This window comes from Pygocentrus nattereri, chromosome 12 (assembly GCF_015220715.1).
Source record: "Pygocentrus nattereri isolate fPygNat1 chromosome 12, fPygNat1.pri, whole genome shotgun sequence".
NCBI classification, from domain to species: Eukaryota; Metazoa; Chordata; class Actinopteri; order Characiformes; family Serrasalmidae; genus Pygocentrus; species Pygocentrus nattereri.
In genome coordinates, this window is record NC_051222.1 from 4512661 (window position 1) to 4532792 (window position 20132).

At 42.4% G+C, this 20132-nt stretch overlaps 2 protein-coding genes and 1 long non-coding RNA gene across 5 annotated transcripts in view; 1 reads left to right on the forward strand and 2 right to left on the reverse strand.

Annotated features, from left to right (window-relative positions):
- The window catches only part of LOC108443648, a 381331-nt gene that overhangs the window by 245974 nt on the left and 115225 nt on the right, over positions 1-20132 (reverse strand). The gene's annotated exons all lie outside the window — the stretch shown is intronic.
- The window catches only part of LOC108443651, a 69228-nt gene that overhangs the window by 37866 nt on the left and 11230 nt on the right, over positions 1-20132 (reverse strand). For both annotated transcript variants that reach the window (XR_001859161.1, XM_017724433.1), the window contains exon 2: positions 3926-3985. Coding sequence is in view for 1 of the 2 variants with exons in the window: in XM_017724433.1 (XP_017579922.1) it covers positions 3926-3983 (58 nt within the window). In the remaining variant the exon portion in view is untranslated. The remainder of the gene's footprint in view (positions 1-3925; positions 3986-20132) is intronic.
- On the forward strand, positions 12903-14450 carry LOC108443652. Of its 2 annotated transcripts, none has more exons than XR_005131214.1 (2): positions 12903-13231; positions 14130-14450. It is a non-coding gene; the product is annotated as an uncharacterized LOC108443652 (long non-coding RNA). The 2 variants fall into 2 exon arrangements; XR_001859162.2 differs by lacking the exon at positions 12903-13231 and adding an exon at positions 13269-13466.

Here is a 20132-nt window from a genome sequence, read left to right on the forward strand (position 1 = left end):
CTTTAGGCTGTTAAAATGAGAATCATAACAACCTACCAACAAGGCAGAAAAGGAAGAAACAAGTAAAACTTAAATTCAAAGATATTAATTTGTCTCATTCCAAGAACTGTTAGTTAGCCATGTGGGCTAATCAATTCAGACAAAGCCAGTCCACCCACAGAGTTTAGTTGGAGTTTACACAGCAGACTCAGGACTGTTCTGACAGCTGACATTCACCTAGACCATCACCCAGACAGCAGTCTGAGCTAACAGGAACGCTCAGATCTCAGATCAGTTTAAGGCCAGTCTGATTACCAGTGCCATGTCAGGGCCACACCGAAAAAAAGAGAGAACAAAACGAAGAGGTACCCAAATTTATTTCCCGATAATGCTCGACAGTAGAAGTCTGTGGACCTACAACATCTCAGAGTGAAATATATATTTCTGTACTCTTTAAATGTAGATAGTTTATTTTTATAAAAGTTTTAATTAGCTCTGTATTTTCGTTTTCTATAAGGGAACATGGTGATGCAGAGGAAGCCTAGTTTAACTAAATTCAGTGACTTGGGGTAGGTTCTAAGCATGTGTACATTATAATGAACTTCTATTGAACAGGTAAATAATTTTCATTTAAAGCAATAAAACCTGTTTTTTATTTATTTGTTGTTTTTTCCCAACATTTTAAAGTGCTGCAAGATTCAGAGTATGTATTTATTATTTTCATATGCAAGTTTCACAAGGCATTAGTTGGAAGTGTACTTCAGCAAAGTTTTTATAATGTCTCTGACTTTAATGAAAAGGTAATGTTGATGTTAATACATCATTTTATATTGTAACAGTAAATGCAGTACTAAATATTATTTTGTCAAAAAGTGTCAGTAGTTGTATGAAGTGACAAACATTTTGGTGAAAAGTTGTGATTGCTACTCAATAATGAGTCAATAGCATTAGCCATCATAGCTAAGTTAACTGGAAAGCTAATTAGTCTTACTTTATACATGTTAGAAATCTAAAGTGAAGTCTCTGAAGAAGCGGTAATCGTTGTAGTGGTGCATGTGTAACGTAGACGATAGTAGCATTTATTTAGTACACTTGTATAATACTCTGCGTAGCTGCACTTGCTTATGATAAATAGCATTATTAGTGTTTGATTAAAGTGCGGTTTTATTTTTTGTTATTCAGCTTTCATTCACAGTGAGTTACCATGAACAAGAGGAACAGAAAGGAAAGAGGAGGTGAATAGATGGCAGAGGAGAGGAAAAGAGATGACTGGACATTAAACTTTAGGACTGGAGGAGAGGTGGGAGAAAATGAGAGGAGAGCTGAGCAGAGCTGATGTCTCTGCTGCCCAACCAAGTGTTCTTGTAAGTAAATAAAACAATTTCCTAAACTTTGGTCACAATATCTGGACTTGTTGTCATAAACACTGCATAGTTTTCTGTTTATATGATTTTGGTTATGGCTTTACTTTATTAATCCTTTATCTCTGCCATTAGAATACCCTGTTATTAAATTATTGTCTGATGTCTAAATCAGAAATTATAGAATGGAAATCGATTTTAAAGCATGGCTGAGGCCATAATAAAATACAAAACACAGAGATTTGTCTGAACACATCAATTATATTTTACATTAATGTGAAGTTTTCACCACTTTAAACACAGCAATTCGTTCAAGACTGTCTATAATGCTGATTTTGCTCTGCTTCATGTTGTGGTGAAACTCAAGGACTCTAATGTCCAGAATGTGACCAGACAAAGATAAATCAAGACATAGAGTCAGGTCTATAAGTATTTGGACATTTTGCATCTGTACAGCACCACAATGGATTTGAAATGAAGCAGTCAAAACATTACTGAAGTGTTGACTGTCAGCGTTAATTCAATGGGTTTAGCAAAAATACTGCATTAACTCTACGTATTACAACCCATTTTTTACATAAAATAATTGGACAAGCTAATATAATTAAAAATACAACGTTTATTTTTACACTCTTTGCAGTCAGTGACTGCCTGAAGTCTGGAGCCCACGAATGTCACCAAATGCTGAGCTTCCTCTTTTGAGTTGTGTTGCCAGGTCTTTAATGCAGTTACCTTCAATTCCATCTTTTCTTGTGGGTCTTTCGCCTTCATTTTTTTCTTCAGTAAGTGAAAAGCACGCTCAACTGAGTTCAGGTGACTGACACCATTTAAAACGTTATATTTCTTTGCCTTCTGAAGATCTTAGATTTCTTTCACAGTGTGTTTTTGGTCATTATCCATCTGTACTGTGAAGCACCTTCATCTCAGTTTTGCAACAATTGACTAAATCTGAGCAAAAGGTGTCTATACACTTCAGAATTCATCCTCCTACTTCCCTCAGTAGTCCAATCATCAGTAAACACCGGTGACCCAGTTCCATTGGCAGCCATACATGCCAATGCCATAACACTACCTCCACCAGGTTTCACAAATGATGTGGTAAGCTTCAGATCATGAACCCTTACTTTCCTTCTACATACTCTTCCTTTATCATCATTCTGGAACAAGTTCATCTTGCTTTCATCTGTCCTAAGAATCTTGAACTGAACAAGCTTTTTAGATGTTTTCTAGCCTTTCAGTTTGAGTGTTACCAGTGGTTTGCATCTTGAGGTTTACATACATGGAGGTAACTTTTGATTGTAGACTTTAACAATAACAAACCAATCTCCTGTGAAATGTCCCAGACTTGACTAGATGTTGTGAAGTTGTCTTCCATGGTCTTCCAGGCCTTGTGGTGTTGCTGAGCTTGCCAGTTTATTCTTTCTTTATGAGAATGTACTAATTGTTGATTTAACCACTCTTAAAGATTCTGCTGTCTCTCTGATAGATTTATTTTTTCAGCCTAATGATGGCCCTCTTCACTTGCATCAACACCTCTTTGGACTGCATTTTCAGAGTTCCCATGAACAGCTACCAATTTTAAAGCAACTCCATAACTTTTATCTCCTTACTTTATCATAAAGTAATGAGGAAAGAGGCCCTGTCTTTCCATGAAACTGCTTATCAGTCAACTGTCCAATTACTTTGAGCCTGTGAAAATGGAGGGACTATGTAAAACATGTCTGTAATTCCTAAACAGTTAATGCAGTATATTTGTTAAAGCTCTCACATCAAAGCTGAAGGTCTACACTTCAATCACATGTTGACTGCTTTAATTTCAAATCCACTGTGGTGGAGTACACATGTAAAATTACAAATCATGTGTCACTGTCCAAATACTAATGGACCTAACTCTACGTGAAATGAGACGTAAAGACAACCTCAGTTAGGCCACAGTATTACTGGGGTTACTTTTTCCAGGAAGTAATTTGTGAAGTAATAGCATTACAGAATGATTTCAAAACAACTGTGTAACTACTTGTGATGTACTGCTTATGTAAAAATATGAAGAGTTGTAAACCTAATTGCATTATATACCCCTTTAAAGATGTTTCACCACTGATATAGAGTGTAGGGGTGGGTTTTAACTTTACAAATAAGCATACAATTGTATATTAGAATTTTCACCTTTATTAAAGCAACAAAAATGTTTTCATTGATATGTCAGCTTTTATTGTTTTGATCTTTCATATTTTCTCTTATGTGTTTACACATGCATAAAATGCAGGAATTTATAAATTATATAAAGTTATAAATAATAATGAAAAATAGTCTGATAAAATTATGAATAAAAATGATACATTATATTGTGTTTATTAAAAGTCATACAGTGACTGCCTCTCCATCTACTTGTCCCTCCTAACAATGCATATGTAGAAGAGTTTGCACAGTGAACTCAGCAGGTTAGTAATATTTTATGAGTACTGCACATAAAGTTAACTTTATCACTTCTGATTCTCTCTGTCTGTCTTCTCTATATCTCTCTCTCTCTCTCTCTGACACACACACACACACACACACACACACACACACACACACACACTTACCTGACTTGGTCTCCATAAAGCCAGAGAAAATCATTATTACCACACAGAGAATCTTCATTTCTGGAAGACATGGTTACACAGACTTTAGCATGTTTTTCATACTTTCACTTTTATAAAGTCGACCTTCACGGTTTTAAAAGACAAACTGTACATGGAAATACTCACTTATGTTCATCAAACTCTCAAAAGCACCTGTTTACACAACTATCTGACAAGCCAAAGACATCTTAGAGGGTATGTGTTGAGATTCTGCCTTGACACTCACTGAACATGCTTCCAAAGAGGTTCATTACAGGCAAGTCCTCAGCAGCAATGCAGTTAGAGTCCTAATCTCAAAAAGCAGACTTTTAACCGTCTTCGGAGAGTCTGGTACATTTTATATCTGAACATGTCCAAGAACTGCTTTCTTTGATAGGGTAATTTCACTGACATGCAACAAAAACCAACCACAGTGTGTTAGTTTGTGTTTTGCATAAGGGCAGGCAAGTTTATGCTTTTATGCAGTGGTGTAAAGCGCTGCCACTGGACTCTAGAGCAGTGGAGACATGTTCTCTATAGTGACTAATTACACTTCTCCGTCTGGTAATTAGATGGATGAGTCTGGGTTTGGCGGTTTTAAGCGGTACTGGTCTGACTGCATTGTGCCAAATGTAAAGTTTGGTGGAGGGGATATTATGGTGTGGGGTTGTTTTTCAGGAGTTGGGCTCGGCCCCTTAGTTCCAGTGAAATTAACTTTTAATGCTTCACCATCAAAAGACAATTTTATGCTCCTTTGTGGGAACAGTTTGGGGACGGCCCCTTCCTGTTCCACATGACTGTGCACCAGTGCACAAAGCAGGTCCATAAAGACATGGATCAGCCAGTTTGGTGTGGAAGAACTTGACTGGCCTGCACAAAGTCCTGACCTCAACCCCATAGAACAGCTTTGGGATGAATTAGAGCAGAGACTGCGAGCCAGGCCTTCTCATCCAACATCATTGTCTGACCGCAAAAATTCCCATAAACACACTCCTAACCCTTGTGTAAAGCATTCTCAGAAGATTTGAAGCTGCTATTGATGCAAAGGGTATGCCGACATTATATTATAAACACATTATATTATAAACACTATGGATTAAGAATGGGATGTGGCTGAATTTCATAAGCTGGGTGATGCTGTCTGATTGGATCTTTTAGGTCTTCCTGAGGCAGCGAGACTGATAGATGTCCTGTAAGGCTGGTAATTTGTTGCCTGTGATAGATTCTGCCATCTTCACCACTACTTTTAAGGCCTTATGGTCATAGGCCGTGCAGCTGCTGTACTAGACGTGAGGAAGCTGTCTATCGTGCATCCGATCATACAAGAGGGGGCTGAGTACACACCTCTGTGGAGCCCCTGTGCTCTGAATCCTTCAAATTGGTGAGGGTCCATGGCTGGAAGTGTTGAAGAGATGTAAGATTTGACCAGCTGCTCAAAGCACTTCATAACTGTTGATGTCAGTGGGTAGTCATTCAGACAGGTGATAGCCGGTTTCTTTAGAACTGGAACAATTATGGTGTCCTTAAAGCATGTGGGAATCACTGACAGTCTTAGGGAGAGTTTAATGCTTTAATACACGACTGTGGATGCCATCAGGACCAGATGTTTTGCATGGGTTAACTGCCATGAAGAATCTCACCACCTCAGACAGTGGAATGGTTAGAGTGCAGCTCTCCTGATCTACTGGAAGTTTTCAGAAGAGGAGGTGTTTTGCCTCAAAACAAGCATAATGAGCATTAAGTTCATCTGCAAGTGAGGAGGAAGAGCCCCTATCACAGATTACACCTTCTTTGTAGTCAGTGCGCAATCCAGTCCACACCCTAGACCAACACGTAACAACATCTGACAACAGAGCTGAGGTAGTTGGATTCCATTCTGTCCCACTCTGTCAACCTGATGGTCCTCTGAAGGTCATATCTGGCCTTCTTGTAGCTAGCCAAGTCACCAGAGTTGTAGGCAGTTGCTCAAGCTCTTAGTTTTGCCTGGACCTAACTGATCCAGCGTTTCTGGTCGGGAAATTATCTGACATTGATTTTTGGTATAATGTCATCAGTGTATTTATTGATGTAGCTTGTGATTCATTGATGTCAGTGCCAGTGGCATCACAGAAAATCTTCCAGTCAGTGGATTCAAAGCAGTCCTGAAGTGTGAAGATGGCCTCACTCCACTGATAGACTGATCTGAGAACTGGTTTGCCTGTTTGTCATTGTTTGTATGCAGGCAGGGGAAAAATGGAGGATTAATCAGCTTTGCCAAAGGCAAGGCAGGAGAGGGGCTTGTAACTTTCCTTGAGTGACCACGGTGTAGCAGTGGTCAAGTATTTGTTCTCTTCAGGTGGGAAATGTAAGATGCTGACAGTATTTGGATAGAACCTTCTTCAAGTTTGTACTGTTAAATTACCCAACCACAAAAAACATCCTCAGGGTGTTCTCAAGTCCATTAATGGTATCATACAAAACATCCAATGCACATGACTTATCTGCCTGAGAAGGGATATAGACCATAGTGAGGATAGCTGAGCTGAGGTCTCTGTTCAGAAAAAAGGTCAAACTTTGACTGTTATGGAGTTCAATATCTGGAGAGCAGTGACTGGCTAGAACCACTACATCTGCCCCCACTGAGAGGCAGATGTAGGGTTCTAGACGGTAGATGAAGAAGAGGGCCGGGGTGATGACTTTGTGTGGTATTGCCGCAGATATCCACGTCCCGCAGATATCCACGTCCCTGTGAGTGCTTGATCTGTGTGTTCAGCTCATCTACAACCTCATTTCCAAAAAAACTAGGGCGCTGTGCAGAACATAAATAAAAATAGAATGCAAATCATGAATCCACATATTTTTATATGAAAATACTACAAAGACAACACCAAATATTGAAACTGAGAATATATGTCCATTTTGTATTTGATGCCAAAGGTGTTTCATCACTTCTTCTTTTAACAACACTCTGTAAGTGTATGGGAACTAAGGAGAACATTCTGGCTTAACATAGGATTTCAGCTGCTCAACAGTTCAGGGTCTCCTTTGTTGTATTTTTTATTTCATAATATGCCAAATGTTCTCAGTAGTGACAGGCAGTACAGTTTAGCACCCGGACTCGTTTATTATGGAGCAATGCTATTGTAGTACATGCAGGATGTGTTTTGTCATTGCCTTACTAAAATAATCAAGGCCTTCCCTGAAAAAGACATGTGGATGGCAGCATATGTGGCCAAAACATGTATATATTGTTCAGCATTGTGCACTGACAATAAGCCAAGTGTTCTTTAGTCCAGAGGACACAGTGTCCATGATTTCCATAAAGAATTTTACATTTTGATTTGTTGGACCACAGGACACTTTGCCACTTCACCTCAGTCCATTTGTAACAAACTCTGGCCCAGAGAAGATGGCAGCATTTCTGGATCCTGTTTATACATGGTTTGTTCTTTGCATTTTGTGAGTTTTAACTTTAGCTTTTGTGGATGCAGCGTGTGGAATTATTAGCCTTAGTATTCTTCATATTACTCTTTTAAGATGTATTAAAGAAAGCTTATGTCTAGCATGAAAGCTTAATGGTCATATTGTCCAATTCTAAGAGCTAAGAGTCAGCACATAAGGCTGTGTGCTGACTAATGGTGGAATACACAAGGACGTCAGATAACAGGTAATACCTCGAAGCTGATAGTAGTAGACACTGGGATTAGCACACCACACATGTGGTTCATCTGGTCAGATAAGCAGAGCCATCGTCTGGAAAATGGGGGGAGTTGGTAAACACAGGGAATACCTTAAGCTGACCTTGCAGACGCATTCACGTCTCGAGCGCATCCTTAAACTTTTATGATGTGGATTGGTGAGATGGCCTAACGCACACTTTGGAGGCTGGGGTAAGGAAGGAGCAGTCATGCGACTATAAAAAGGGAGTCAGATGAGAAGGGGTCAGAGCTTACTTGGGAGATACATGATGCATGTTCTCTGTTTGTAACCTCTCCAGAATTCTGTAATAAAACTGTTTGTTTCACTTCAGTCTGATCTACTCGTCTCATTTGTTTTGCATCAACGAACACGCAGGACTGGTTTCGTCCACAATTTGGTGACCCCGATGTGATGCAAAGGAGACCATTGGGAAAATAGGCTTGATCTTTCTCCTCCATTACTCATCACAGGCGTGCCATTTACTCAGGTTGGCAGAAACCTATTTGAATAAATTCTGCATATTGACAACTGCTAAATTATGGATGGGTAAAAGAGGTTGGATCAAGTGATTAAATTTAAAGGACTGAATTGGAACAAACGTAAGGTGAAAATAATGGTAAACGTTTTTGGGTAAATGGTAAAGTGATACTGAGTGATTAATAAGGTATTGGGTCTGTGGTTTTGCCGGGAATTGGTGAACCCCTCCCATCATCTGACGATTTAATGGGATAAGGACTGGGTTGAAAGCCCCTGGGATTGGCTCTCCCTAAAACAGGGTTGGAGTCCCTGAGGTTTAAGTCCTCTAAAGTACCAGGTTGGAGACCCTGAGGTTCAAGTCCTCTAAAGTACCGGGTTGGAGTCCCTGAGGGTGGTCCTCTAAAGTACCGGGTTGGAGTCCCTGAGGGTCCCATTCGTGATAAGTTTGAAGTTCCTCACATGCAGCAAACCTAACGGTGATAACTGAGCATTGTGAGTCGAGCAAGTAAAACTTCGAAGACGTCTTGGTGAGTACCAGTTTTTGATCAACATGGCTGAATACAGTAAAAGAGATTTAGAAAATGAATTGGATAATACAGTTGGGGTGGGGAATTGGCAAGGGAAAACATTGGAGAGACAGATAATCATTTTGGCTAAAGCGGTGAGAGTGAGAGTGAGAGCAGAAACGGAGAAACTGTTGAGAAAATGGATGTTGGATAAAGAACTGTCTCCCCATGACCAGATTTCTTTGGGACAGGCGTTAAATGATTTTACAGCTAGAGCAATAAAGGAATTAGACGAGGCTAAGGCAGAACATGAAAAGGCAGGAATGTTTAAGAAGGGAAAAGCCAGGAAGAGGTTATCAGATGCAGAACAGGCAATAGTTAAGGTCAGAAGGTTGAAGTGCACATATAATGGCAATCTGAATAGAATGGTAAGTATTCCCAAGTATCCCCACCCTCCTATGATAACCTAACGCCAGGCATTTTGACATGGACACCTGAGCTAGAGCAGGCGTTCATTGAACTAAAACAGGAACAAGCGCATGCGGCTGACCTTGCTAGACCAGACTACACCATGAAAGGAGACAGGTTCTCACCAGTGCGGGCAAACCCGTAAAACACAAGGAAGAGTTCTTAGCATTAGAGAAAGCGATACAACTACCAAAGCCATCATAAAGTGCAAGGGACATCAGAAAGGGGACTCATTGGTGGAAAGAGGTAATGAGGCAGCAGACAAGGCAGCAAAAGAAGCAGCAGGTTATAAAAGAACGAAGTTGGCAGATGGCGTTGAAGGAAGGTGAACCATGGGAACCAATTCCGACAGGAGAAAAGCTCAGGCAAATGCAGGACCAGGCTAGCCCAGAAGAAAAGACTATGTGGCTGGATAAAGGTGGTAGAAAGAGTGAATTAGTCTGGGAAGGTCCCAATGGACTTTGGTAAAAGCAGGGCTGGGAGAAGCTCATGGGTTGGCACAAGTAGGAAAGGTACAGATGAGGGAAAACTTGAAAGGATGGTGGCATCCATTTCTAACCGCTATGATAGCCACACATGTAAAAGAATGTGAAGTATGTAATGTAAATAATGTGGCAAAAAACTTGCAAACCAGGGGTAGGAAAATTCCTTAAGCCCAATGGCCCAGGGGAACACATTCAGATAGATTATACAGATATGATTCCGACAGTCAGGAAGTAAAGGTATCTGTTAATGTTTGTGGACGTATTTTCGGATTGGGTGGAAGCGTTCCCCACTATGAGGAAAGATAGCAAATCAGTCTGTAAAATGTTGATCAATCACTGGATTCCCCAACACGGGTTTCCCAAAAGAATTCACTCAGATAATGTTACTCACTTAATAAGTAAAGCCTTGGCATGGGTAGAATAATTATTAGGCCTATAGCTTCTTAAATGGTAAGATGTCTGTAGATTAGTCACTGTGTGAAAATTGGCTTTGAGAAATAGCCGGATTTGGCTTGATAAAATTTGGGGAACACCCCGGGCCCAGGGAATTTGGTAGATAAAGTTAATAAAGAAAAGTGAATGGTGGTAAAAGCATGCTATAGTAATGTATGAATGAGTCGACTTTAAGGAAAATGCTGAGCTCGTTCTGTGTGTGTTGTATAGTTTTCGTTCTTAGAGAAAAAAAAAGAAGAGAAAGGGGGATTGGTCTCTCTCTCTCTCTTTCTCTCTCCCTCTCTGTGCGTTGTGCGTTGTGTGTGTGTGTGTGTGTACACGAAGCTGGACTTCGTCTGTGTGTCAGCCCCTCCTTTTCTGAGTAAGACATGTGTGTGTGCGCAGATTTGGGTCTGTGTGTGTGTCTGAGCGCCACCCCTCAGTCTTCTCTTTCTGGGGGTGAAGCGTTTATGTTCTCTGACCTGCTGTGTGTCTATAGAGTAACTTTGAGAGTTGAGGATTGATAAGGAATGATATTTGCTTTATATACTTAAAACTTAAGGAGCCTTGTAGGGGACTTTGCTGAAAAAATTAATAAATAAAATAAATAAATAGATAGATTTATGAGCGTCTTATATGGAGGACAATTAAACTTAAAATCACTAGTTAAAGTGAGTAATGTTTATAAAATTTGAATATTATTAATGTGAGGAGGAAAAGTCGTATGGATAAGGAGTCCTATGTTTTGTTTTACCTTTATATGGTTATAAACAACAATGAGTCTTCTGTGGGAGACAAAAGAGGACTTTTGATTATATCGTGGACATCTAAGAGTTAAGTAAAATCTATGAACCTCTTTTCAGAGACTTCGAAAAAAAAAAAAAAAAAAAAAAAAAAAATATATATATATATATATATATATATATATAAATGAGATGAGCTCCCAATAAAGGACAGAATAGTTGAGGAAGTAAATAACCAGTGTGCTGACAGATAAGTGTATAAATTTGTGCATTGTTAAAATAATGGATTGGGATTAAATCTTTGTTGTGTCATATTCACTTTTGTTTGAATGAGCAGGAGAGAGCCAGATGACTGTGGGCGGAGAACCAGTGCATTTCGTAACCTGAGCTCCATTGAAGACATCTGTGGGTGACTAAGAGGCTACTGTTTTATCCACAAACTCTTTCACAAACTTAGAAATTAGTATTTAGATGTAAGTGCATTTAATTCTAGCTAGCACTGTTTATAAATCTTCAGTGTGTGTTCATTTATTGATGAATAAAGAAATGTGTAATTAACAAAAAGGGTTAATAAGGGAACTGTTAAAAAGACAAAAAAGCAAACTAAGGTGTCAAATGTAATTACTCCGGTTGATGTTGTGCAGAAGAGTTTATGGTGGGAACACAGCCTGCCATAGGAGGTATCAGGAGACTTTTAGCTAATCTCCTAGGGGTTCCAGCTATGGACGAGATTCTACAGAAAGCTGGACTAAATTGATATGTGGGGACTGCTGAGAATGATCCAGAGCTGTTTTCTGCAATTAGAGGACGAATGGAGAGAGCATTGAGTGATACATTTCCGACAAATGCGCATCCTGATAATATTCTGATTGAGCCACTTATGTGTCAAGAGCCCTTCAAGTGTGGAGAAATGTTACAGAAAATGATCCGAATTTGAATCAAATGGAACAGTCCATTTTGCGAGCCAAAATACAGAAGAGGTTGCCCCTACCAGTGAGGAGCAAACTGGCAGAGGTGGTTGGCCTTGGAAGTATGGCAAAAGGTGTGAATACAGATCATATAGCCCACCAGGTGGGGATGACAAGAAGAAGGAGAAGAAGCAGGCTTTGGTCAAATAGAGTCAGTCTCTGCTAAATCAGCTATCATAACAACAATAGCTGAGTCAGGTTCAGCTCCAACTATCGCAGCTATCATTGATACCTCCAGCTGTTGCATGATCTGATGAAGCACATGGGTTAGCTTATCTTGCAAGAGGGGAAGTTAGAAGTAAAATCACAAAGGCGTATGGGTTTTGGGCACCATACTTACTTGAGCAGATTGATTATATCATAGGTAGGTGCACAATCTGTTGGAGAAATAATGTTCGGAAGGGTATGATAGTTCCTCCTGGTCACATTCCGACTCCAAGGGGTCCTATGCATGAGTTTTTGTGGATTTTTGTTGGCATCATAAAACCAGTTGAAGGGAAAAGATATTTATTAGTGGTAGTAGCTTTATCAGTACCTAAATTTTGTGTAAAGAAGTCATAGGTAGATAGGGACTTCCAGATCTCCTCAGATCATGGGAAGGAGTTTGTGGATAAGATAGTAAGAATGATTTTGCAAAATTGGGGATTAGACAACGTCTTGGAGCAGTTTACCACCCATAAAGTCAAGGGATTTGTGAAAAAATGAATGCTAGTTTGAAAAATCGCATTGCCACAATCTGTCAGCAGACAGGTTTAAATTGGGTAGCAGCACTCCCATTAGCATTAATGACGAAGACGAGGATGAGGTGGAAGAAGGTGAACTGGTGGAGGAATATTCTTTTTGAATATTTAATCATTTTATATTCATTCTTAGTGGATCTGGCATTATCTTATGGAGTTGTGATTCGCATATGATGTGTCTGTTGTTTTTGCCAAAGACTCGCTATTGTTTTCTTTCCCTTTTAAAAAGAAAGGGTGGAGATTTAGTGTTTGGAGATCAGGATGCGCTGAAGGGGTGCACACCTTCACGGATGGACGATAAAAAAAGGACTGAGAGACTCTGAACAAGGTCTACACCCAACACCATCAACACCACTTGGGGAGTCGACATGTGGAAGAGTTTCAGTCTGATACATTGATGTGTTTATATGTCTTTGCTTATGTAGCAGGTGGGGTTTTGCGACTCCACCTATGTTGCTTGTGAAGCTGCGTGGCCGCGTTTAAATTACTGGGCGGCCCCTTTGTACCCTATATATGGGCAGGGGGACGACTACTTTTGGTGCGCTTCCTGTCCCCCCTCCTTTCTGCTGTGACTTCCGTGCCGGCAGCGTTCAGCGTGGAGTTTAGCGTGACTGTTTGGATTACTTCTCATGAGTTTAAGGTATCTGTTCACAGCATTACGGGATAACATGGTAGTTGGCTTAATTATTAACTCCTCGTATTTGTTTGTAGTCGCGGGCTCGTATTCGATTGCCGGCTCAGCGCTGTGGTATGCATCTCTGATGTTGCCTGGGCACTTTCACTTTAGTAAGGTAATTTCTACCTGTTTCCTTTATATATGTTCTGGCAGTGAGTACGGCTTTTGGCTAACCTTATTTCTTGGATGGTGGGATAGTGCTAGTGATTGTGCTGCCTTGCTGCGGTCATTGTCTGCTGGAGCTGTTTGCTGTAGCCATTGTCAGCTGGAGCTGCTGTGTGTCATTACCTGCTGCTGTCTGCTGTGGCCATTGTTTGCTGTGGCTGCTGGCAGAAATTGATGCTGTGCTGGTAAGTATGCAAGCTGCATTGACTTTTAAATCAAATATTAACTAAATTAATTGTAATTCTGTGTATTGTTCTAGGTTTTATTGTCCAGATTGTGCGGACTGATTTCAGCTCCTCACGGTGCTACTGTTTTGCCTGGGTTTATTTAAGTTTTTTTGGTGTTGCATTAAGTTTTGTTTTTGTTTAGTTATTCTGGTTTTGATTTTCTTTTCTACTTCCTTACCTTAATTTCGGTTTTTGTTATTTTGTGGTGTTAAGGTTCGTGATTAATTGAATTTTTACTTTATTGTTCATTAGTTATTTTTGAGTTGCTAATTTTGCTTGTTTTTGATTTCTATCCTGATTTATTAATTTGAATTTGCTTTGGCTTAATTTTGAGGTTTAATCCTGATTTACTAATTTTGCTTGTTTTTTGATTTCTATCCCGATTTATTAATTTGGATCTGTTTTTGCTTAATTTTGGGGTTGATTCCTGATTTACTTCTTTGGGTTGTTTTTTCTTTTGTTTAACTGATTTTGGTATGTTTGCTCTATTTGTTGGCTTACTTTAACAACTTTATTTTTGTTTTTTTTAATTTTTTGAAGAACCAGCAGAACTGTATGGGAGCACGGGATCCCCTTCTTGGCTGTGTTCTTTTTAAATCTTTTTGTCTCTTTGTTGGATAGGAGCTGGGGGCCAAGCATCTGACTTGGGGATGCGGAATTCTATTCACCTTTCCTGTAGTGTGGAGCACGTTGGGTGTGATTGAGATGTGTGGCACTGACATGTGTGGTTTGTAGTGTAGAGGATATTCCTATCCCTGTACTTCCTTCTGTCGTGGTAAGCCCTTAACCCAGTTCCTTCCTAATTTGTTGCTGGTAATTTAAATTATTAAATTATTGCTAGTTATTTTTTTATATTGATTCTCCAAGAAGGGAATTCCTGGTCTGCCTGGTGGAAAAGATGTTTTAAAATAATTGTCAATAAATCTCTATTAAATGATTGTACCCCGTCTCTGGCCTTTGAGTGTGTTGAACCTGGGTGTCTCTTTCTTCTCTAGGCCTTAAGTGCCATTTTTTTTTCTTAGAGGTGAAATCACCTCTAGGTGGCGTAGTCGTGCATTAACAAAATTACGCCGCTCTGCCACATTTTGGCGTAGTCAAACACTTTTGAGCCAGAGACATGTGGTCGTTTTAGTGATTGGTAGCTATTTTTTTTTTTAGATAGAATAATTTTGTTCGGCATTTTTGTAGAGGCAAAACAGAAGCATTTGTTTGGAGGGTTTGTTTTACTGCTTTGATTCATTGAGTCTTGTGCAGCTTGCCTTTTGTTGGGATGGAGGAGGAGATACAGCAGCTCAGAGACCTGGTGTTACAGCTTAAGGCTGACAATGAGCGGCTGCTCAAGGAAAGGGCTACTGCTTCAACTAGTTCTAGTATAGACACTCAAGGTCCTCCTGTTGTGGTAAGTAACGTTCCACCTGCTACCGCTAGTGCCGTCACTGAACGTCTTGTGGTAATTCCACGAGATCGGAAGTGTCCATTATTTAATGGTAAGACAGGTATAGGTATAGTGGAATGGATTGAGGAGATACAGGTTTGTATGCGGGTCCGTCACCTTTCTGCAGCTGATCAAGCGTTCTTTATCTTTGATCATTTAGAAGGGGAAGCGAGGGAAGAGATAAAGTATCGCCCTAGTGCGGAGAGAGGAGACCCAACTAGAATTTTTGCCATTTTGAAAGATCTTTATGGTTGCTCCCAATCTTACGTAACTTTACAGCAGGCATTTTTTTTGAGAAAGCAGCAGGAAGGAGAAACTTTGCAGGAGTTTTCCTTGGCCTTAATGGCTTTGATGGAGTCAGTCAAGCAGCATGCCCCTGAGGGAATGCTTAACGGAGAGGTTCTACTTAGGGACCAGTTCATAGAGCATGTGGTAGATGGTGCTCTCCGAAGAGAGTTAAAGCAGTTTGTTCGTCGGCAGCCTACCGCTATATTGTTGGAGGTACGTGGGGAAGCTCTTCGATGGGAGAGGGAGGGGTTACCAGGAAGTGCTAGGGGACGTAGTTTTTCCCTACCGTCAGCTTATGGGCTGCAGTATGGTGTACAGGGAGGTCCCCGACCAGTCCCTTCAGTTGGCTCTCAGCCATCAGAATTAGGGGAGTTAAAGGATATGCTGAAGCGTCAACAAGAACAGCTCAATCATTTAACACGTACTGTTGCTTCTCTGCAGACCTCCTCAGGACCTAGTCGTCCTTTTCATCAGGGGCGCGTAGTTTGTCGAAGATGCCAACAGCCAGGTCACTTCGCGAGAGAGTGTGATGGGGAACGTGTCTTTCCTCCTCCTAGAGCGCCCCCTCAGAATGTGTCCCGATCTTCTTGTCCACCTCAGCCGGAAAACTGAAGCCCACTGAGCTGCAGAGCCACAGTTCAGAGGGGGTGTTTTTAGGCTCAAGGGCGAGTAATGTGTCTAGGTTAGTAGCATCCTGTCCTGTCATTGATGTTTCTATTGGTGGTGTTATGGTCTCTTGTTTGTTAGACACTGGTTCCATGGTGTCTACAGTGACGGAGAGCTTCTTTTCGCAGCAGTTTGAACCATGGGGTCTTGACCGTCTCCAGTCTTGCCACTGGTTACAGCTCCGGGCCGCTAACGGGCTTGACATTCCATATATAGGTTATTTAGAACTAGATGTCTTGCTGTGTAATAAAATGATGCCTCAGTGTGGGGTTTTGATTGTGAAGGATCCTCCCGGTGCTTCCTCTACAGTCCCTGGTGTTTTGGGGATGAACATCATTAGCCGATGTTACCAAGAATTGTTTGGGTCACACGGCTCTTCTCTTTTTCAGTTGCCCTCAGTGGTGCATGCTCCTAGTTCAATTATTGCAGCTTTGCAACAGTGCCACCAGTCCGCAGCCCAAGCTCCCAGAGACCCAATGGGTACCGTCAAGGTTCGAGGAACTCAGGCAGTGCGAATACCTGGCGGCATGATGAAATTGCTTGCCAGCATTTGTCCAGTATTACCATCTGGGCATTCTGCTTTCTTTGAGCCTTTTGAGGTTGGTCTGCCAGCAGGCCTGTTGGCTTCCCCCTGTCTTGTTCAGGTCAGTAGAGGCACAGTCTATGTTCCCATAGTTAATGTTGGAATCACAGATGCTTTTCTTCATCCACATACTCACCTTGGCTCTCTAAGTATGATTCAGGTCGTAAGTTTACCTACAGGAATCACAGAGGTTAGGTCCATTATTGCCACTGTATCTTCACAGGTAGCTGCTAGCTCTGCACAGAACAGAGTAGAGGCTGTAGATTTGTCTACTTTAACAGATCAAGAACAGGGAGAGGTTAGGTCTCTGCCTCGTAAGCATAGTTCGGTCTTTTCAGCCCATGACGGTGATTTTGGTTGCACTAACCTCATAGAACATGAGATTCCTTTGTTGGATCAGGTTCCTGTACGGCAGAGACATAGACGCATTCCCCAATCCGACTATGAATTGGTGAAGGCCCATATTGACCAGCTTCTTGAGGCTCAGGTGGTAAGGGAGAGTAGTAGTCCATATGCTTCCCCGATTGTTCTTGTGAAAAAGAAGGATGGAAGTTTGCGCATGTGTGTGGATTACCGGTTGCTTAACAGCAAGACACATAAGGATGCCTTCCCTCTGCCTCGCATTGATGAGAGCCTGGATGCACTTTCTGGGGCCTGCTGGTTCTCTACTTTAGACCTGGCCAGTGGGTATAATCAGGTTCCAGTGGCTGAACAAGACAAGCCAAAAACTGCTTTTTGTACACCATTCGGCCTCTTCGAATGGAATCGTATGCCATTTGGACTTTGCAATGCTCCAAGTACCTTCCAACGGTTGATGCAGCGGATGTTTGGGGACCAACAGTATCAGTCACTCCTCCTTTATCTTGACGATATTATTGTCTTCTCTTCTTCTGTTTCCCAGCATGTACAGCGACTGGAAGTGGTACTCGGACGCCTTCAAAAGGAAGGCCTGAAAGCTAAATTGGGTAAATGTGTCTTCTTCAAACAGGAAGTGGGATATTTGGGACACGTGATCTCCAACAAAGGTGTCTCTACTGATCCTGCCAAGATCGAGGCGGTAGCACAGTGGCAGCGTCCTCGTACTGTGTTAGAGCTGCGATCCTTTTTAGGATTTGCCAGCTATTACAGGCGCTTTGTAGAGGGCTTTGCTCAACTAGCAGGCCCTCTGCATAAGTTAGTGGCTGCCATTGTAGGCACCAAGACCAAGAAGGGGTCAGGACGCCCTGGGGATGGCCTGGACTACTCAGTGTGAGCAGAGTTTTGAGGCTTTGAAGGCAAGGCTGGTCTCAGCGCCAGTCTTGGCCTATGCAGATTTTTCACTGCCTTTTATTCTGGAGATTGATGCTAGTTACAGTGGTCTCGGGGCTGTGCTCTCTCAAGAGCACAAGGGTACTGTTCGGCCCGTGGCCTATGCCAGTCGAGGCCTTCGGCCCCCTGAGCGCAACATGGTAAATTATAGTTCCATGAAGTTGGAATTTCTGGCCCTTAAATGGGCCATGACAGAAAAATTCTGTGAATACCTTTTGGGACACAAGTGTGTGGTATATACGGATAATAATCCACTGAGTTATCTCCAGTCTGCAAAACTGGGGGCAACAGAGCATCGATGGGCTGCACAACTGGTGGCTTTCGACTTCGAAATAAAGTATCGTTCTGGCCGCAGTAATAAAAATGCAGATGCATTGTCCCGTCAGTATCAGGCAGGTCCCAGTGTGACAGAGTATGTACCGGGTACCCTAGTTCCGGAGTTGGTTCGGCAGGCCTCCCCAGTGGTCCCCATGGTGCCCGCAACCCAGACTCTAGTTTCTGTGCTGCCAGGCGGTTCTTCTTTGGACATGCATTCCTTGCAGGACGCAGATCCCCTTCTTAGAGAGGTTTTGGTGTTTTGGCGGAAGCAAGTTCAGCCCTCTTCTGCTGAAAGACGCCAGGTCTCTAGATCAGCTATGGCACTGTTGCGCCAGTGGGATAGATTGGTGGAGAGAGAGGGAGTGTTATATCGCCGGGTGTTTCGGCCAGATGGGGGTGAGGAGGGTTTCCAGCTCCTCTTACCTGCAGTCCTTAAGTCAGTGGTACTGAAGCAGTTGCATCAGGATCATGGCCATCAGGGTATTGAGCGCACCACAGAATTGGTAAGGAAGCGCTGCTATTGGCCAGGTATGTTTGCCGACATTAAACAGTGGTGCCAAGAGTGTGAGCGGTGCCAGGTAGCCAAAGACTCAGGACCAGTACCCCACAGTTTTATGGGCCATTTGTTGGCATCTAGGCCAAACGAGATCGTGGCCATTGACTTCACTGTGTTGGAGCCATCCCGTAACGGTTTAGAAAATGTTCTTGTAATGACTGATGTGTTCAGTAAATACACTGTAGTAGTCCCTACTCGGGATCAGCGAGCTCCGACAGTGGCCCATGTTCTGTTGAGGGAATGGTTTTACAAGTTGGGCGTCCCTGGCCGTATCCACTCTGATCAGGGTAGAAGCTTTGAGAGCGCTCTCATACAGCAGCTTTGTCATCTATATGGGGTGGAAAGATCTCGGACCACCCCATATCACCCTGCTGGGAATGGACAGTGTGAGCGATTTAATAGAACACTTCACAATCTTCTACGTACTTTGCCAACTTCCCGGAAGCAGGACTGGGCATCCAATTTGCCACAGGTCGTTTTTTGTTATAATACCACTCCACATCAGGGCACTGGAGAGTCTCCTTATTATTTAATGTTTGGCCAGGAACCTAGACTCCCGGTAGATTTTCTGCTAGGGCAGGTACAGGACCCGGTACCAGGGCAGGTCCAGGACTGGGTGATTGAACACCAGGCCAGGCTTAAACTGGCCTTCGAAGGGGTTCGTTACCTTTTGAGGATAGCTGCGGGTCGCCGGAAGGAACGGTATGACCAGCGTGTTCGGGAGGCTCCCTTAAGGGAGGGTCAGTTGGTTTACCTCCGGGACCATAGTGTCCGGGGACGCCACAAGATCCAGGATGTTTGGAGTTCTGTAGTCCATCAGGTGCTGAGAGCCCCTCCTGGGGAAGGAGCCGTCTACACAGTTACCCCGGTGAGTGACCTATGTAAGGTCAAGCATGTCCATCGTGACATGTTGAAGGCTCAAGTACAGAAAGCGACCCCTCTTCTACCTCCTCCTAGAGATTCCCTTCCACCAGTTCCAGTAGAACCTGTGGACACCTACAGCGATGGTGACTTATGGCTGTTGGTATCGGAGACTATATCTCCTGCGGTGACTGTTCCGAGCACTTCCAGTACTACCGGGCCTCCTATAGTGCCACCAGCACAGGAAGGGCAGGTTTTAGATGCCACTACGGTGCAAGGAGGGTGTCAGCCCTCGGGTTCTTCCTTGGTTTTAACAGACCAACCCTGTTCTAGCCAGTTATCGGTGCGTCGCACCGTACGTGCTACAGCTGGTCAGCATTCTAATATTCACCGTCTTCCACGTTCTGCTGGTAGTGTAGATAACAGGGCAGATGAACCATCAGGATTAGTGAATGCCCAGTCAGCTTTGTTTAGGCCGTGGTGTTAGCTCCCTGAGTTTAGTTCATTGTCGGGGCGACAATGCAAAATGGGGGGGTAGATTGTAGCAGGTGGGGTTTTGCGACTCCACCTATGTTGCTTGTGAAGCTGCGTGGCCGCGTTTAAATTACT